Source organism: Dysidea avara, chromosome 1 (assembly GCF_963678975.1).
Source record: "Dysidea avara chromosome 1, odDysAvar1.4, whole genome shotgun sequence".
NCBI classification, from domain to species: domain Eukaryota; kingdom Metazoa; phylum Porifera; class Demospongiae; order Dictyoceratida; family Dysideidae; genus Dysidea; species Dysidea avara.
The window spans coordinates 17,595,148-17,616,235 of NC_089272.1; the positions used below are offsets into that span (position 1 = coordinate 17,595,148).

The 21,088-nt window shown below is 39.2% G+C and overlaps 2 protein-coding genes across 2 annotated transcripts in view; both read left to right on the forward strand.

Moving 5' to 3' along the window:
* LOC136263706 (uncharacterized) overlaps positions 1-21,088 on the forward strand; it is a 107,060-nt gene that overhangs the window by 25,466 nt on the left and 60,506 nt on the right. The window lies entirely within an intron of this gene.
* On the forward strand, positions 17,339-19,883 carry LOC136241708 (uncharacterized). Its single transcript, XM_066032973.1, has 3 exons — positions 17,339-17,474; positions 17,542-18,352; positions 18,548-19,883. The coding sequence occupies exons 1-3, from the start codon at positions 17,339-17,341 to the stop codon at positions 19,881-19,883; spliced, it is 2,283 nt and encodes a 760-aa protein (XP_065889045.1).

The window sequence follows — 21,088 nt, forward strand, 5'->3', positions numbered from 1 at the left end:
GGCAATAGAAATTTAGACACCCTATAATGTTTTTCATGTGTTAAATCAACCAATGTGCCTATCCTGAAATGGGCACACTCCTAAAAATTGGTAACCGAATCCTTTGCACACTATTGCATGTAACATTATGTATTAACCTGTTCATCCATGGAGTGTTATATCAGCATACAATAATGAGATTAATTATGACCCAGTCTGGGAAAACCGGTCTTATCGCCCATGTCAGCAGATTCAATTTTTTCACCCAGGACACAAAACTACATGAATAAACTATCTAATTTCACAATCAAAATCAGCTAGACTTGAGTGATCTGGTTTTGCTTGTCACTTTTTCCAAGCCCAGTGGTGATCTGTACTTGCGGTGTGGGACTTTAATGGAACTCTGGTCAGCCTGGGGGTGGCTGTATGTGGCTGTACAGCTCTGTGGTGTTGAAGAAGTACCTCTGCTGTGAATTTCCTTTCATTTTAGCCAATTTTGAGACCTGAATGGCCCAAAACTTGGCCTAATTCATCCCTACACCTTCCTTTTCAATTTTTGAACACCATCTTGCCCGCCTTTCGGGCCCCTTCCTCACATCCCTTTTGGATTTCACCTGATACAGCCAATCTCGGTTTAAAAACTATCTAAAATGGTAGGAAACTTGGATGTTGGCTACTTGCACAGTGGATGCTCTGGAAGGTAAGGGATTGGTATATAACGTGTGAAAATTTGGTACACATAGCTTCAACCATTGGTGAGCTACAACACACTAAATACTTAAACTGGCATTTCGTGGTACTTTTAAATAGGCGATAAGACCGGTTTTCTCAGAACTGGTCACAATTTATGAAAAGATAGCCACCAAGTCTACACAAGGGAAAGGGAAGGAAAGGTAAGAGATAAGTTGCGAGTTTGTAATACAACTTTATTGTCAGATGGATTTTAGGCCATGTGTGTTCTTGCACATGCATCATTGTAAAAGCACCAGAACATGAGCCTTAAAGTGTGTTGCTTCAATAGACTCACACTACTTACTGTATTGCAAGAAACATTAAAGCTACTTATTCACAAAGATGATAGCCTGTTTTTTATTTGCAATTTAAGGTTTTATAACATTCTTGTATTTGCCTTTATGTAAACAATAGTGATACAATCAAAATCTTTAGACAATAGCAAACACTATCAAACAGTATGGTAGTACTGTTTAAGTAGGGATGTCCCCAAAAGTGACACTTGCCACCTAAAATTCCACCTAAAAATCATCCTAGAAATGACATCTTATGCAAAGAAAATCTCCTTTATGGAATGATATTAACCTATCTAACATCAAATACAGCATTAAAAACAAGAAAACACTTATTGGATATAGAATTTTAAAAAATCACAGAAACTCGAGTTTTCGTCTGCCAGCTTGCCTGCACAGTCACAAGGCTGGAGGCCAAATGAAGCAGGACACGGCCACTCTTTGCACCACACTAATAAACTCACCAGAGGCATGTGCCTTTTAAGATTCCAATGTATGTGTGCCCTCAGTGTCCTATTGTCTTTCCTTTATCTTCAATCAGACTGGTCTGTCGTCTTCTTCATGCAATGAAACAGTATTGAAGCATTAATTTTCCATGTCAAGACTTTCCTTGAGCAGCACATTTAGATACACCACAAAATAATATAAGGTGCTTATACTACTTTAAGAAGTACTGGACACCTAGTAGATACCTATAACTTCAAGTTAAGTTCGAGCTAGATCACGCCCATTAACGATCTTGGTTGATTAATAACAATCCAGCACGGAGACTACACCTCTTAAGAATCTATTTACTCGATCCTGATGACTGCACCCAATTATTATTGGTCTAGCTGTATTTATAATACCAGCATAGAGAGAATTATGAAATAGTGATACAGCCCCTAGTAGTGAAAGGTACTCTAATACAGCAGTCACCTTAATAGAACAGTCATGTGTGTATATCTGTATTGTGTTACCAAAAACTAAACAAACCAGTATATTTTGTTATAACAGTTGTTTTTGTTCAATGCCAAAGTAGGGATTTCCCACCAAAGCTATGCTTTAATACCATCTTTAATTGTGACCCAGTCTGGGAAGACCGGGCTTATCGCCTATTTAAAAGTATTGAGAAATGCCGGTTTTAAGTATTTAGTGCATTGTAGCTCGCCAATGGTTGAAGCTATGTGTACCAAATTTTCACACGTTTTACACCAATTCCTTACCTTCCAGAGCATCCACTGTGCAAGTAGCCAACAGCTAAGTTTCCCACCATTTTAGATAGTTTTTAAATCGAGGTTGACTATATCAGGCGAGCTGCAAATTGGGTGGGAGGTGGGGGCCCTGGAAGGTGGGCAAGATCGTGTTGAAAAATTGAAAAAGAAGGCCAAGGGATGAATGGCCAAGTTTTTGGCCATCGAGGTCTCAAAACTGGCTAAAATGAAACGAAATTCACAGCAGAGGTACTTACTCAACACCACAGAGCTGTACAGTCACATACAGTCATCCCCAGGCTGACCAGAGCTCCATTGAGGCCTGTCACGCTGCAGGTGGTCCCCCGCCGCAAGTGGTCCGGCCGGACCCACTACCGCGCCTCAAGTAGTCCGGCCGGACCATGTAAAGTTGCTGCAGATGGTCCGCCCTGCTGCAGCTGGTCCCCCCAATGAAATCTCCAGTATCAGCTTCCCAGTCAGTACTAGCTCAACGTCTTGATCAAAACGCACTGCCCTCCACGAAATACGAGTCCTGAATCATTGTAACGCGTTGTGGGCACCGGTGTCCCTTCCAATCCCCCTTTCAAAAATACTAACAAAACATACTAATAGAGCAGCCAATCAAATCCTTAAATAGAACTGCAGTCACCACTATAACATGGCTTAGTGTCATGCAGTAGTCAGGCATCCACATACAGTTGCCAGCAGTATGTGACAGTAAGATACGGGGCTACAAATATTAAAACTTCTGGGAACCTCTATCACTTTGGTGTAACTTGTAATGCTCAACTTACCATCTCCACTTAGCTACCAGAGGTCATGACACACCAACTGAACAGTTGGCTATAGTTTTCTCAGTTCTATAATAAAACATGATTTAATCTCTATACTCTGATTTAGGCTGGAGTATAGCTATGGGTTAGACAGCTGTTCCGCTACCATTAGTAAAAACCATTAATTCACTTGGATATGGGCTTGGTCAGTGATCAGAAACTACTATAGCTGCATGTTTCACGCCTCATACACAGCTTCAATAGCTATAGACAATAATTTTTTGAAAAAGCCGGCATGCACTAAAATGTCAGTTTCATCGAAAATGGTATATACAGGCAGGCTATAGTTGAAGGGTTCTATTCTAGTCTTAGTGTGTAAACTTTAAACTCTCCATTAATGATACTAGAACTAATGCAGTATGATGACATTAAGTGGTTCTTACAAGCCAGTAAGTTAGTAAACTTAAAGTGTAACAAATAATAGTTTAATTGAATCGCCACACACAATAGTTTTATTGTTCTGTACTAGCCATATCTTATACATTATTTACTTGGTTAAACACTGCAGCATTTATTACCTCAGTTTCAAAAATCGATGTGGTGGCTATTCAAACTTGACCACCTCTCGATGTTCAAAAACAATGTTTAAATGTTCAAAAACAATGTTTAAATTTTGAGCATAACAGGCTAGATTTTGAGCACTGCTCAAATGCATAATATAGGCTATTTTCAAAGCATAATTAGCTCAATCCTAGCAGAGAATAACGAAAGCTAATGCAAATAAAAGGCTGTCTTTCTGGCGATGAGCGTAAGTAGTAAACTCAACTTGGTTAGTTGAGAATAAGAAATCATCTGTTCAGTTATGTATTTAGATTCTCCGTTTTAAAACCTGTTAATCACTTTGATGTGCTTTTCAGTCACTTGGAGCAACTGATTTAGACAACCAGCAAGCTAGGATTAACATTTTAGGACTTACTTATGTATGAAATCAGGTACATTTACAGCAGATACTGTATACTCAGTAATGTTACTTAGCAGTTGTCAACAGACTTGTGTGTGTGTGGAATCAGTAAAGGTCACTGATGCAGACAAGCTGATTCAAAGTTGCATGACTCTAAAAGAGTATACATGCAAAATAAGATAATATTATTAATTAAGTGTGAGTAAGTTAGTTATTGATCACATGATCATTGCAAACAATTATCCTTGAAAATGATATCTGGTATCTTTATTGCTTGATATTATGATATTCCCTTCTTGTGCATTATACTCCTTGACTGTGCAGGATATGGTCAATAGCTGTAAAGAGCTCAGCTCAAGTACTTTAACTATAGATAGTGAAATTGCAGTTCCAGTTTACAACTGCATGTTGTAACTATTGATTCAGATGGCACTGACCTTCCTGTTGACTTAATGACTACAATATCAGCTCATTGTGGACTGCATTATAGTGTTGTGCATGAGATCATGCAGTAAATGTGATACTGTACTTGTATGAAAATCTGGCTCCTAATTTAGTCATGCTTCATGTCAATGACATAAGACTACCTTTCCAAGAACCTCTTATTATTGCGTTTATGTGATGTGTATTAAACCATTATACTTTCATCATCATTTAGATAGCACTGTAGCAGTAATGTGTGGATGTGGGTACATTATATGCTCAGGCATCACAGCTGATAAACCTCCAGTAGCCTCTTGTTCTGTCAGTGAATTGTGCCAGTCAACTTCAATACTGTGAACACTAATAGTTAGCTGCTAATAATAGTATCAGCTAAAGTTTTGTTATTATGTCATTTATATGTAATTTATCTTGTCACAATTAAGCTGCAAGTTTATTTGTATATAGCTAGCTATAGTGTTTACAGCAGCTGATCCAGGGTTTATCAAAGGGGGTGCACCAGTATATGGAGTAGGGATCTGTGCCCCCCAGAAGCTAAAGCTTTTTGCAGGACAAAATATTTTGAATGGTTTAGATCATACTGCTTTTTATGTGGACTACATTGATCAAGAGTTGTATAGAGCGACAATCATGCCAGCAGATTATTATTATTATTATAGACATAAAGAATGACATATGGAAGATCGCATGCATTTCATTTTGCAAGATATCCTTAGCAGTGCCACTACAACTCTAGATGTTAGGTGACTGTTCTATTAGAGTATTTACTGACTGCTCTATTACAGTATCTCGTACGCATACTCAGTACAATTATAGGGCCACCCGCTCGAAGGCCACAGTAGAATGGGAAGCTAAGTCGGCACAGTGGGGCACTTTGTGCCTAGCCCCACCCCTTCTCAAAGATCTATGATCGAGTCTATGATAAAGCCAGTGGGGGACTACTTATGGCAGAGGGGGATCAACTGTGGCGGCGTAAGTTGTCCGGGGGGGACAAGTTGCAGTGCTGCAAGTAGTCCGGGGGGACCAAGTATGGTTGCTGCAACTGGTCCGGGGGGACCGATTTTGGGGGGACCGGTTGTAGCATGACAGGCCCCACACCACACGTACGGATCACCACTGGGCTTGGGAAAAGCAGCCAGCAAAACCAGACCACTCAAGTCTAGCTGATTTTGATTGTGGAATTAGATAGTTTATTCGTGTAGCTTTGTGTCGTGGGTGAAAATCAAATCTGCTGACATGGGCGATAAGACCGGTTTTCTTAGACTGGGTCACAATTTATCTCTTGTTTTACTACTTTTTATTGCTTGGGTTTTTAAATTTAAAAGAATTATATATATAGGTTTAGGGTATTTCATGCTATAGATTGTGAGATATAGTGGTTTATATAGAATGATCTGTTCTCTTAAAAAAAGTCAGCGATAAAAGGGATTTATAATTTTATATATATATATATATATATATCATTATTAATAAATTAATGCTAGAAAATCAAGACTCACGGTAGTGAGCAAGAAACTACAAAGTGCACGCCCATATAAAAGGCGCGTGGCCACTACTGTGAGTTATTTACGTGTAGGGTTGGTTTTGCAATATTAGTCCTGGATTATGCAACATCTCTCAATAGATTTGTATGGCGTTACGTGATAAAAAAATCTTTAGGAATCGTCATCATCATTGTCTTGCGACCTCGTTAAAATATAAATAGGTGTATTTACACATATTTCACTTTATTTCTCTACCTTATGTTACACCTACCGTTACGTTAACCTGTCAATATACCCGTGTTTGTGCAGTCCATCTAGCACTGACACTATCTAATTCTGGTTTGCCCATACACGTATTTTCTTCGATCAAACCTCTAATCCCTACTATAACTTTTAAAGACACGATGTGGACACAAGCCCCAATGTCTGATAAACAAGCTGTGAAAGCATGCAGAAGCGCAAGTTCCCTGAGATGGCATATTAAGCATAAATCTTTTAGATTCCATTTAGTACCACACCCCATGCAAACGTTTATATTCGCCACAGTCTGTATTCGCCAGATGTGTTATAAACAAGGTGTGTAGCTCGGTGTGAAGAGCTGGTTCATAATTGCCAGATGCCTTATAAACAAGGTGTGAAGAACAAAGTCACTAGGAAAAGTGTTTTAAGAATCTTCTATTTAATTTTTAATAGATTAGCCACAAGGGTAAGGTAAATACAAAAGGCAACAAGCCTATAGGGCTACCACCTCTATGTAGTGTGCACCATCAAGCTTGTGATGTGGATTTCATGCACATACCATGGCACTGTGATGGAATGTGGTTTGCCAGTGACTGTGCATGAGCTTCTGTTGTGGCTTTCAAGTTTTGTAATGGATTGCTGGAATGTAGTTTGTTGTTTGCCAGTGACTGTGCATACGAGTTGGGGTTGTTCCACACAACTTGCACAATTCAAATTTCATGGATGAGATGGCCGCGAAATCCATGAAAATTTGTTGCCTTATGGTAAACATACAACAATGCTATTAACATGTAACACAACATCAATACAATACTAAAAAAATAGTTTAACATCAGCGACGATTTCTTGGATGTCTGCATAACAACACAAGATTAAGTGAGACCTGTAAAAGAACAAGCAGGCACTGAACTTTACCTTAATTATAAATTAAACACACATGTAACTAACCTGGAACATCAGTCGCAACACCAAAGATACTTGCTTGGATATCTGACAACACAATCAACCTACAAAAATTAACAAGTGGGCATTAAATACAATATACCTAAAATCTGCATACTGGAAAAGCACAACATGGGGGGTGCCATCATAACAGTACCCCTGATCCAGAAATAATAAACAACTATGTTCCTTAGTACGTACATAGACGGACCTGGAAATTCATTACACCCTTGATGTCACTACAGTCGATCCATGTACAGTTGACAATTGAGAGCTATAAAAGGAACACACAAGATAATACAATTCCTCTGTATGTAAACTTACCTGAAATTCATGACTTCCTACCTGGTCCCAAGTTATGTATATACCATGACGACATCCAACTGCTACTGCATACTATGACCAGATTACCTGTAAAACCAACAGGCGGGCATTAAATACAAAATATATGTCACTTTTTACACAAATAACACATATGAGGATTCACAAGTTGGCCTGGAAGTGACCTTAATATACAGTGCACAGGTTTCACTGTACATAAATTTAGTTATTTAGACTAGTATGCAATGTGAATGAGTATTTTTTTTTTGTACAAGCATTGTGCACATTACCTTACTTCTTCCACCTACAGTTCCAGGACTTCTAAATTGACACTGACTAGAGTGACAATACTGAAAGCTGTTTGGTCTGAGTACACCTTGTTGACAATCCATCCATGAGCCGGATAATACTGGTATTTGCTGCTACTCAAGTTGGTACCATCACAGAAGTTTTCAGCTTGGTCTCAGTGAATGTGCACTAGTCAGTGCAGACGTCTGACAGTCTAAAAACCAATCGTATACACGCGGTTAATCAGTGTGAGTAGGCCTGAGCCTATTATGCTAAAAAATTTACCTATTATTCTTTCCAGAATTTCCCAAAAAATTCTCCTATTATTCTTTTTGTTATTCTTGTATCCAGCCTATTATTCCATAACTATTCTCATTCAGATATATCTGTGGCTAGTCGCTTAGTTTTCAAGATGTTGCTATAAGTAGTTTTGTCCGAATTATTACTAGCCATATATGAAGCATTCCACCTTACACATCATTTTTCTATCCATAATAGTTACAGCAGACTTAGAATAGCTATCTACAGTAATAATTCAAGTGTATTTAATTATTAGTGTATTATAATAATATGCTGTAACTACTGTATAGCTACTAAGCTAGGTAGATAATAATGCTCAAAGACTTGAAGAAGGTACACTGATATAAGATGTACAAGTTTCAGAATTTCAGATCATGCAGTTGAATCCCTGGTGCTGGCTGCAGATCATTAACATGAAACGATCTGACTGCTCTATTAGAGTATTTGAGCGTTCTATTAGAGTATATCGATCTTTTAGAGGTTTTTCAGCTCCTTTCAGCCTGCACTCCTGTCAGCTTTATATCATTTGTGGTAGCTTAACTCTTTCTTCTAGGTAACCAAGAAGAGACACGCCCCCTAATTCCACCGATTATTCTAAAATTATGCCTGTAACCATCCTATTATTCCGGAATTATTCTCACGAAATTGGTGACCTATTATTCTCAAGATTATGCCGGCATAAAAGGCGCAGGCCTAAGTGTGAGGCGATGTGGCACTTTATACACTAGCCTCATCTTTAATAATTCTTCACTCCTCCTGTCGTTACTGAACCTCCACTCTTCTTTTCATTACTGAACCTCCACGAAGAGCTGAGTACATCAGTATTCTCGACGACTCTTTAATATCCATTCGACTTCTTCAAGTGGTATACGTATTTTAGTTTCAAGTCAGTTAAAGTATGCTTCACCACTCCAATTACAATATGACAAATGTTTATCATTCGTATTTCCCTCTCAAGACATGGACTGCCATCAACAATTAATATAAACCGTGTATCACGTGTGTTCACTTGAGGTGTTACAGGGACTTTCCAAGAGATTTCCCCTATATAGGTGACGTGTCATTGTCAGTCGGTTTTTTATTTTATTTATTTAATCAGGGAAAATAGCATCAGCCAAAATGATCTGTACAGTTCTGTAAAGTATTAATAATAATAATAATAATAAAAAAGCTGTTTTTCAGCTATGCCCTGAGAACACAAATACAATATGAGTAACTTACAGTACATACATACATACACAAACGAAGTTACAACATGTAATACAATTTCTTAAATTCTGACACAGTTTTAGCACCATAAAGTGCTGGTGGTAATCTGTTCCAGATGGCTGTACCCCTGTAGGCCAATGACCGTTTGCCAAAATTAGTTCAAACACTGGGAACATATAACCTGTGTACGTTTCTACAAGAGCGACCAGTGACATCTACAGCAAACGAAAAAACTCCATGTAATTAAGGAGGAGAAATCCTGGAACTTGTGGATCTACAATGCGGTACGCATACTTTATGTATTTTAGTATTATTCATACTTCCCTCTCAAGACATGGACTACCATCAATAATAATACTATAAATCGCGTATCACGTGTGTTCACTTTTCACTTGAGGTGTTACTGTTCAGGGACTTTCCAAGAGATATCCCCTAAATAGGTCACGTCATAATTTTCAGTCAGTTTATTTCCATTAATGCACCATGGAGCTTGTGTTGTGGCTTTCATTAATCAATCATTATGCACATACCATGGTACAACAAAGTTTGCGTAACAGAGTGGTTCGTGGTTTACTGGTGACTGTGTATATAAGATGGGGTCGTTCCACACAGCTTGCACAATATTCAAATTCCATGGATGTCTGCATGATAACACAAGATTAAGTGAGACCTGTAAAAGAACAAGCAGGCACTGAACTTAACCTTAAATTAAACACACATGCAACTTACCTGGAACATCGGTCGCAACACCAAAGACACCTACTTGGATATCCTCATTGCTTTAAATGAGTTTTATATATTATAAGTAACTATAACTAATCTTAATAACTACTTACTCCTGGCTACTGGCACTGGATTCCAGTGGACCTTCAGCATACACTAGATTTTAAGGACTACTAATGTTTATACTGTACGTATCTTGTTGTATGTATGCTGTAAAGCAAATAATAAATAAATAGATAAAATGGCTTAACTATGGAGAGACATATGTAATTAATGGGATGTACAACACAATATTCTTTTCTGCAAGAACTTTTTAACACCAAGTAAGGGCACTACCAGCTCACCTACAAGAACATTTCACAAGAGATGTGATATTAACTTGTTTACATCAAGTACAACCAATATGTGGTGTATGTATGTGAACATGTGTGTATAGTGTTTGCACATTTCGTGTGTGTCTTGTGCTTGTATATGATGTAAGCGTGTGTTTGTATGTAGTGAAATAAAAATAATAGCATGATGTTTGTGATCTCCTTCATAACCCTCAGCAAAGCATCTTGCTCAAGTGGCAAACCAAGTTGATAAGTTGTCCTCAGGACATTACAGCCACTATGGCAGTGTGACCATAGCAGGTTTTATTCATTGATAAGTACAGAATGATTGATATACTCCAATAGAACAGTCAGGCAATAAAATACTCTAATAGAACAGTCATTGAACAATATAGCTGAATATTTACATTTCTGTCTGAAAACACTCCCAGATCCCAGATGCAATCTCAGAGTTGCTATTTCAAGATGGTGGCATTCCCCAGTTCACCTAGAAGAACATGCTTTGCAAATAAGTGCTTTACACACATCTTTGGTAACCCTGACTGTAGCCATTTTACTGGCCTGACCAGTAATTTCCACTGGCCTTTGTCCTAATAAAAATTAACCACTACTACAGGATTGTATGTTATATGCTCACCACCTATCAGCAGATTTGTGTTTGGTTGTAACATCTCTACAAGGCAGAATTTATCATACACCCCTCATAGCTTGAACATTGGGTCTGTAAATTATATAACTGACAAAAATTAGTGATATCCCCCCCCCCCCCCCCCCCCCCAAAAAAAAAACACCTTTGCATTTAAAAAAGGTGCGTCCAAGAAACTACAAGTATCTATAACCCCATGTAAAAACAGATAAGCTGTAGAAAAACGCTCCATGAAATTAATGGGTAACTGAAACAGCTGATATCTAGAGCAGCCAAGAATCAATAATGTTACTACAACTGACTATGATCACCAAAGAACACTTTGGCTGTAAAACAGGCAAATAAATGTATATAACTGGCAACCAAAACCGCTGATATCTGAAGCGGCCAAGAATAAAAGTTAAGTTGATACAACTAACTACAATTATTAACTTGCAAAATTGAATCTTAATCATTCAACTGTGTTCTATACATTCACCCTTGCTACATCCTAAATTAATTCTTTGTAACCCTAATTGGCTGGTAATTTGGCTGCCTTTTTTTTTCTTTACTTTGACTATTGAAAAAGGCAGCCAAATTACCAGCCAATTAGACTTACAAAGACTTAATTTAGGATATAGCAAGGGTGAATATATAGAACACAGTTGAATGATTAAGATTCAATGTTGCAAGTTAATAATTGTAGTTAGTTGTACCAACTTAACTTTTATTCTTGGCCGCTTCAGATATCAGCTGTTTTGGTTGCCAGTTACATTTATTTGCCTGTTTTACAGCCAAAGTGTTTTTTCGTGATCATAGTCAATTGTAGTAACATTATTGATTCTTGGCCGCTCTAGATATCAGCTCTTTAATCTCATGGAGTGTTTTTCTACAGTTTACATGGGGTTACAGATACTTGTAGTTCCTTGGACGCACCTTTTTTTACAGCAAAGGTGTTTTTTATTGGGGGGGGGGGTTGTAGATTAACTGAACAGGCTGTTTATTTAGTTTTACTTGTTCTTGTCAGTTATACAATTGTGAAAACATTACCAGATTGTACAAGCTGTTAGAGCCTGGCTGAAGTGGCTGTCTGCAATTCACATAGGGAAAACCTTAATAGAGCAAATCTTTTCCACCACCAAATGATGATATGACTGCAGGGGAGATACTAGTAAAACAGTATAAATTTATACTATTCCATTCCTTTGTTTACAGTTATCTGTTAGATCACTACAAGTTTGCCATTTTGTGATAAATACACTAGTTATTACATCATTAACATATTTTCGAGGATATAAAAATTAGCACTTGTATGTCTTGGTGTACTGTCCCTATAAATTCATGCTACAGATTCAGTATAATTCTGTAATATATACTGTAACGTAGAATACTTGCAACTTATTTGATAATGGTGCAAGATGTTAGTGGACCATAAGTGCATTCTTGTTACACTGTAAAACACATACTAAATGAATACACACAGCAATTACTAAGAATTTTAACTTTTCTGTTTGGTTGACTAATTAGCAATGGTTGAAATGACTTTGGTCTCACCACTCAGGAGCGCTTTGGCTCTTCACTATAGGAAGCCAATTTTTACTATTCTACCAAGTGTATATCACTTTCCTGCTGGGGACCTGTAAGAAGGCCACTGAAAGTATGTGCAGGTTGCAATAATTATGGTGCCTCATCTGGCTATAAGGTGAAAATTTTAGAAGGCAAGGCAAACCTGACTACTCTATTAGTGGTGACTGCTCTATTAAAGTATCTTGATTTATGTGGTACTGAATTGTCTTCATTTAAGTTTCCTAATTTTTACCAAGGCAACTACCTCAATGGTAGCTACACCACTGGACATTTTTCACTGTAAAAGGGTGGTATTATTATCCAATGGCACAAGTGACATAGTGCTGTAGGTAATTTTTTAAAACAAGTTAGACATGAACCTGTTGTTTCAGATGCTCATTTGACATGAACATCAAATAATTTCCTTAGACTGAAGGAACGAAACACAGGATGCCAAAATCAGCAACTACACTTACTTTTAAGTCGTACTGTACTGCTGCATCAATCCTATTAAAATCTGAGTAGAGGAAAATACATGTAGTATGTTTTTTAAATTTTACCAGGGGAGGATCTAGGATTTATAAAGGGGGGACTAACTCAAGGTACTAATGGAGGTGTGTTACCTCGAGCATGTAAAGTATGCTGGAACTAGGGGGTCTGGGGCATGCTCCTCAAGGAAAAGTTTGAAAAATAGATTCTAAAATACTGCAATTTAGAGAAATTTCCACATAAAATGCATATTTCTGCCTGTAGATGTTTTATATACAGTCTGTACCACCTTTAAAGTAGCTCTCTGCAGCATTTGTTAATGGAAAGGGTTTGGGTAGGTTCAGACAACCAAGCAAATGATGCATCCTCTCACAATTGCACTACAATACATACATGTTAGTATAATAATGTTGAAAGTGGAATTTTTGAAATTTGAATGATACAAGATTGAATCTGAGAGCATTTTTAATGGAAATTGTGTAAGTATTGCCATACATCAAGACTCACGGTAGTGAGTCACGCGGCCAGTAAAGACGGTAACCTTCATGGCTACAGAAGCTACCTCGAACTCAGCCTTGACAGTGGATATAGTCTGTGGAACTTTGCGAGCGAAGTTGCTTACCAGAGACTTATCTTGTGGGTCTAGCCGTTGCATCGAGTTTGGCTCTCGAACCCTGAAACCCTGTGAGTTTCAGCGCGAAGCGGGTAAAGCCTCTGCTAAAAACTGGAAGAATACCATCCACTATCAAGATCAACCCCTCTCCCGAAACTTGGACTCTTTCGTGGATTGCTCGGGTAAACGTTGTTGCCGGTTTATTGGTGTGCCGTACTGTAACGAAAAATTTGGTCTGGGGAAAAAATCGGTCCGGCCGGACCATTTTCAGTTGACCAAATTTAGTCCGCCCGGACCATTTTTAGCATCCGAAATTGGTCCGACCTGACCAAAATTGGTCCGGCCCAAACCTAGTTGGCCACATGCACTCCTGACCACCCGGACCAATATTGGTAGACCAAAATGGGTCCAGGTGGACCACTAACGCATGCAGCCAATGATGCATAGCTATAAGTTGTTTGTGATGGAACACTGCAGCCGACCGTAGCTATAGCTATTCTCATTTATCAATCTCGAATAATGAGCATTGCAGGCATTATTACTGCATGGATTTGTGCTTAAAAGGTTATCCAACAAGGGCACGGATCATTGCATGCATGGGATCAGTTATAGCTGCATTGGAGGTGCTTAAGATCGAGATACTCTAATAGAGCAGTCACCCATAACATTCATCACCAGGCATTGATCCAAAAATAAATGAAGGTGGGTGGCTACCCAGCTTAGCCCAGATTTTAAATTGAGAGTCCAAATTTACATCAGGAAAAGCTGACACTGTTGTTGTTTGGCTTGTACAGTGAAGCGCATGCACAGTAGCATGTGCACTGTGCTCTTATGCACATATAATGTCTGATCATGAGTTAACACTAATGGTTAGAACAATACATCTGTAACACCTGCATGTGTACATACTGCACATTCCTCTCTTTTGTATGTGATATGTAGGAGATGATAGCTTAGATTTGCTCCATTAAATAACTAAATGTGAACTATCATCTCCTACTGATCACATGGTCCTATATACTGGTATAAACATTTCCTTAAAAGTTATAGCTATAATATTCCCTGTATGCTTTTCACTACTTAACCAACTTTAAATTTTTACCAATTTTCACCTGTGCACATATACCAGTAGGAGATGCAAGCACTGATCCAGAATAAACCAAGGTAGGTTGCTGGCCCAGATTTTAAGATGAGAGCCTTGAATGTCTTGGTAGTTACATCAAGGAAGAAGGGCTGACAATATTATCATCTAGCTAGTACAGTGAAGCACATAGCTAGTAGCATGCCCTTGTGAACATAATAAGTCCAGGCAAACTTGGTTAATTGTTTCTCATCCCCACCCGCATCCCTTTTTATCGCACCGCCTCTAATTTCATTGTTGCTGTTATCAATCACGTGCACACGTATTTTGATGTTAGGAAGGCTGGTTATCATTTTACAGCACAGCAAATGTCACTTGCACTTCAGAAAAGGTAGCTAATACGTCAGTAATAGTTCTTAAAAGGTTTTAGTTAACCTTTATAACAGACAGCTTGATTTGGAGTATTTCTTTACTAATGAATAATGATAAATAACCTCCCGCCCGCATGGAAATCTGAATTTTTGTGGATGAGAAACTAGCAATCAAGTTTTCCTGGCCTAATGTATTTTGTAATCCCAGTACAGGTTGATCATGAGTTAACACCAGTGGTTAAAACAAATTGTAATACACCTGTGCACACGCAACTCATACTGCACATTCCTCTCTGTCATATGTGATATGTAGGAGATGATAGTTTAGGTTTACTCCATTGAATAACTAAATGTGAACTATCATCTCCTACTCATGACATGCCCCACAAGAAGAAACATCACCATAAAGGTTGTAGCTATAATATTCTCACTATGCATGCTTTTCACTACTTAGCCAACTTAAAATTTTGAGGCAGTCGCATTATTTCATGGCCTTAGGGTGAATTGCTGCAGACATAAAAGTAAAATTGACTCAATCCTAAAAGCAGACCCCATATTTTCCTTCAAAAAGTCCTCTACCTGGTGATAGTTAATATACTGCCCATGATCATAGATAAGTCCATGTATATCGCTACCATCTACTGTAAGGTTATAGCCAGCTAGCATTGGAATCTGATGCAATGCAGGAATTTAGTTCATGTTGATATAACGAAAGAGTGCATGTTCATGATCAGTAATATTCAGCATTATTAAATAATGCATGTCTGAGTGGCTGCAAGGCTATGCATGGTGGGTGGCTAGCCACCCCATCCACCCCCTCTGGATCAGTCCCTGAGATGATATGTGTAGCTGTTTATAACAATGCATGCATGGGTATTCCCAGATTAATAAAGAACTGACCAAGGGTCAGAATTAACAAATTAAATTCTGAGCTAGCTATATATGCAGAAGTTGAAGATAAGACATGTTTTAATGATAGATTTTATAATTGTCTACCATCCTCAAGTATAAGTGATCCAGCATAGGCTGGTGATTTCCGTCATGTTGCTATAGTTGTTTGTCATAATCAACACTAACAGGCTGGATGAAAGATTCAACCAAACACTGCAGAGCCGATGATGCTTGTGAAGTTTATTGAGCATGTAAAAATATACTTGGGAAGAATATCTTGATGCCTGTGTTTTTGCATACAACATTACACACCAAGAGTCCAGTATTGACCATGCATTTGAGTTGATGTATGCCAGAAGGAAACCTCTACTTCCCACTCGGACAGCTAGCTACTGACATGGAAAAGAAGAATGCAGGACTTTTATCATCTCACACTGCTTTAAATTAAAACAGCATTAATTTTGCGATTATGTTCATCGCTACATATAGCTATGACATGGAATTTAGTTTCTAGCTACTAACCCGTATATCAACTCGGGAAACGAACCATCTAGTTATGACAAACTCCTGGACCAACATTTATAAGTAAATTTATATTATTGGATGTATATCAGCACATTGCTGTCTTTCCAATATAATATAATCATAATCATAAACTATACGCTACTCATTTATATAGTTTCCAGGCTAAATCGGCTGCAGTGATCCGTCACAAAAAAACTTAGCATGGACCGACCTGTCCACACACCCGCGGACCAACCAAAATTGGTCCAAGTGGTCAGGGGGTGCATGAGGCCAACCAAGTTTTGGCCGGACCAATTTTAGTCAGGCCGGACCAATTTTAGTCAGGCCGGACCAATTTTGGATGCCAAAAATGGTCCGGCCGGACTAAACTTGGTCAACCAAATTTTGTCCATCCGGACCAGTTTTGGTATCCAAAATCGGTCCGGCCGGACCGATATTTCTGTGACAGTACCCTCCAAGTGTTCAATTGCAAGCTGGCGCAAACTCTCAGCCCAACTTTCCACCTTCTACTGCTAGTGCTTTAGCCGATACGACTCAAGCGTCAGTACCAGTGGACTTAAATAATGCTATTGATATCAAGTCGACTGACGTTTCATCGCTACCTATTTCAATATCTGATAACACTGATAGTTCTATTCAAGACCAATGCTGTTCCCTACCGGACTTTGAGCTTCATCTATTCCTGTATTTAACTGGGGATCTGTTGACTCAGACACTTTCTGTCATTCGCTTGAAGCAAGTTATAGTGAAGTTGTTCACTGGAGAAACAACAGTTTTAAAATACCTTCTGGAAACGCTGGTAAGAAATTTGTGCTGGAGCTGGCCAGACTCTTTCGTTCAGCTGGGGAAGGATCCAGTTTGGAGTCCATTGCTTTGAAGGCTGCTTTCACATTTTGCACCTTAGTGACTCAGAAGCCAACACGTACTTCAAAATCAAAAGACCACATATCTTGTCTTGAACGACGGATGTTTTTGTGGAGTGATGGCAATCTGAATGAGCTGATTCTAGAAGGCAGAGCTATTCAAAATCGTCTTAAGACCAGCAATCATGCTTCTAGTAATAATTCATTATCACAGTCCTTTGCTAAATTGATGTTCTCAGGTAAGACTGCAGCTGCATAGGCAGCTGTTAGCCTCTGAACCTGGGAGAGGAGGAGTTCTGCGTTTAGATGATACCATACCTGGATCTGGTAAAGTATATGATATTCTCAAGTCAAAACATCCTGCTGCTGCCCCATTACATTATGAAGCTTTACTACCTGACAGTGTTACTACAAATCCTGTGCATCCTGTTATCTTTGATGCATTGGATGGTCCAGCTATAAAAGCTGCTGCCCTACGAACTTCAAGTGCTGCCGGACCTTCTGGAATTGATGCTCACAGTTGGCGAAGACTGTGTTCCTCCTTCCGCTCTGCTTCGGATGAACTTTGTTCTTCCATCGCTTTATTAGCCTGTCGTTTGTGTACCATGTTTGTTGATCCTGTGATGATTTCCCCCCTGATGGCTTGTCGGCTGATAACTTTAGACAAGACACCAGGTGTCCGACCTATTGGCATTGGTGAAACAGTTAGACGTATTATTGCTAAAGCTGTTTTGTGTGTGATTGGTGAAGATGTTCAGTTTGCTGCGGGCTCTTTGCAACTGTGTGCAGGACAACCATCAGGAGGGGAAGCCACTGTTCATGCTATGAGGGAAGCTTTTAATGATGATGATACTGAGGGTATGCTACTAATCGACGCTACTAATGCTTTCAACTCTCTTAATAGAGCCGTGGCTTTGTACAACATCCAGCGTCTCTGTCCATCATTTTCCACCATTCTAATAAATACTTACCGACACCCTGCTTGCCTCTTTGTTGATGGTGATGTTCTCTACTCTGAGGAAGGGACAACTCAAGGTGACCCACTTGCAATGCCATTTTATGCTCTAGCCACTGTACCTTTAATTCAGAAACTCACTGTACCTGTCACTCAGGTGTGGTATGCAGATGATGCTGCTGCCTGTGGTAAAATTTCTGCTCTTCGTATGTGATGGGACCAAGTTTCCTCACTGGGCCCTAGCTTTGGTTACTTCCCTAATGCAAAGAAGACATGGCTTGTTACTAAGACTCAGTTTTGCTCTGTTGGTAAGGCATTGTTTCATGACACAGCTGTAAATGTTACATCTGATTGCAGGCCTCACCTTGGTGCCCCAGTTGGCACCTCTGAGTATGTGGAAAGATTTACGTTTGATAAGATTAGCCAGTGGGTTTCTGAAGTTAATACACACTCCTCCATCGCTATCTCCCAACCTCATGCTGCTTATACATGTTTTACTCATGGACTATTTAGCCGTTGGCTGTATGTAACACGTACAGTCCCTGATACATCTTCTAGTTTCCAATCACTCGAGAAAGCCATATTGACAAAGTTTATTCCAGCCTTGACTGCCCTTGACCCTCCTGGTGCTCTTCAACGTTCACTCTTTGCCCTTCCAACTAGATTTGGTGGTCTAGGCATTGTTGCACCTGATTCTTTATCATCTATTGAGTTTTCTGCTTCAATGTATGTCACAGCACCCTTACGATCACTCATTTTATCACAGAATTTTGGCTATACTGCCGATACTCGTTGTAGTCTGTACTCCCGTAAGCTTGAAATTAAACAACCCAAGACTATCAATTTGTCCACTCTTTCTAAGGAACTGTTCTCTAAGCTTACTCCCACTCTTCAGAGGGCTGTTACTTTAGCACAGGAAAAGGGTGCTTCTAGCTGGCTTACTGCCCTACCTGTGCAGGAACATGGTTTCTCCCTACACAAGACTGCCTTTCAAGATGCCCTTGCTTTGAGGTATGGCTGGATGCCCTCTCATACACCTTCCCACTGTGCGTGTGGTACCAACTTTTCTGTTGATCATGCCCTATCTTGTCCAAAGGGTGGATTCCCTTCAATACGCCACAACGAAGTGAGGGATATCACAGCTGAATTGTTATCTGAAGTGTGCCATGATGTGGAGGTTGAGCCTCATCTGCAGCCTCTAAATGATGAAAGATTTCAACAGAAGACAGCCAACACTCAGGATGGCGCACGCTTGGACATTGCCATGAATGGATTTTGGGGTGATCGTTATGAAAAATGTTATACGGACGTCAGAGTTTTTAACCCACTTGCACCATCCAACAGTGGAACCACCCTTCAGTCATGTTACAGGAAACACGAAATAACAAAGAAGAGAGCTTATGAGTTGCGAATCCGTGAAGTGGAACACAGTTCTTTTACCCCTCTAGTGTTCTCTGCTTCTGGGGGAATGGGCCATGAAGCCAGTGTTTTTTACAAGCGATTGGCGAGTTTATTGTCTGACAAATGGAATGACCCTTATGCCTCAGTACTAGGATGGATTAGATGTAGATTGTCATTTTGTTTACTGCGTTCAGCAATCCAATGCATTAGAGGAGCACGATCTTCACAAGGTCATTACATCAAAAGTGCTTCTGTGGCCTTGGTGAAATCAGAGACTCAGTTTTTGATTTAATTGTTTAACTGTTATTTGTATGTTCTAATCTTATTTTCTTTAAAAAAAAAAGTAAAGCAGAAACGAAATGATGCGATCACTACGTGAGGATTTTACAGGAACGAACGTTGTTAAATTCGGCCTTCCTGTAACTCACCCGCCACTTACGCTATCCCTCTGAAACTCTAGAGTTGAACTCATCGTGTCACTAGTAACTACCACACAAGCAGTGAAGCAAATCCATGCCGATTGTTTCGTGATCGAGATTGCCGACATCAAAGGGGAAGTTTCATTTTTATTTTTTTATCGCATGCGGTTAGACGCAACCGCAGGTGTATGCCTTGCGTTCCTTTGTGCATTCCAAACATTGATTGCCCTGCTATCGCTTCAGTATTCACTTAATCGCCTCAAGATTCACATCATCGATTTCACCATACATGATTACCCTACAGTCGTAATTTCAGCACCAAACGAAGTTTCAGTCGTCCTCAGTCGACCTAGAGGCCAAATACAAATCCCAGATTGTTGTTTTCCGCAATACTTGCTTGGCATGTAGGGCAATGTATCTTTAAACTGTTCTAAAAGTTTCGTTCAGATTGAAACATATGTTTTCGAGAATGGCTAGTTTGAAATTTGAATTTAGTCGCCCCCACGTAATTGCTCTCTAAGAATTTTACTCGGAATTTAAAGAATGACGCAGAGCACAACTGCGGTCACTGGGTATTGATGAACTGGCGCTCTATGTAGTTAATCAGTGCATATAGCCACAATGAAGTGTGCTGCCATAGATTATAGTCCACAGATATAATCTATGGTGCTGAATACCATCGTTCGTTTTTAAATTTGAATTTAGTCGCCCCGTAATTTGTCCTCTAAGGGCGCGGCTTAAAGAATGACACAGGTTACCAGTTGTTGACACAAGCTGCGAGTAATTAGCACATGTAGCTAGCCAATTGTCACCATGCATTATTTCATTTTATAGCACCCCCACACAAAAATTACACATGTAGCTAAATTACAACATACAGAGGACACATGAATACCAAACCATTTTCACAACAATAATGTAAGAATTGTACAATAATGACTGTAATATAACTGCTATGAAAATGTTTTCCAGTGGCCCGCCATAGTAGCAAGTCTCACATGACGGCATGTATATTCATCCAAGTACAATGGGAGTAACAAGTAAGTACGATGACGAGTTGATACGACTCCATTTGTAG

Excerpts from the sequence above, each read along its gene's own strand:
- LOC136241708 (XM_066032973.1), top strand. The coding sequence starts at position 17,339 with ATGTTTTTGTGGAGTGATGGCAATCTGAATGAGCTGATTCTAGAAGGC. Across the intron at positions 17,475-17,541 it reads TGCTAAATTGATGTTCTCAG|ATGATACCATACCTGGATCT; the intron begins GTAAGACTGCAG and ends TTCTGCGTTTAG. Across the intron at positions 18,353-18,547 it reads GTACCTGTCACTCAGGTGTG|GCCTCACCTTGGTGCCCCAG; the intron begins GTATGCAGATGA and ends ATCTGATTGCAG.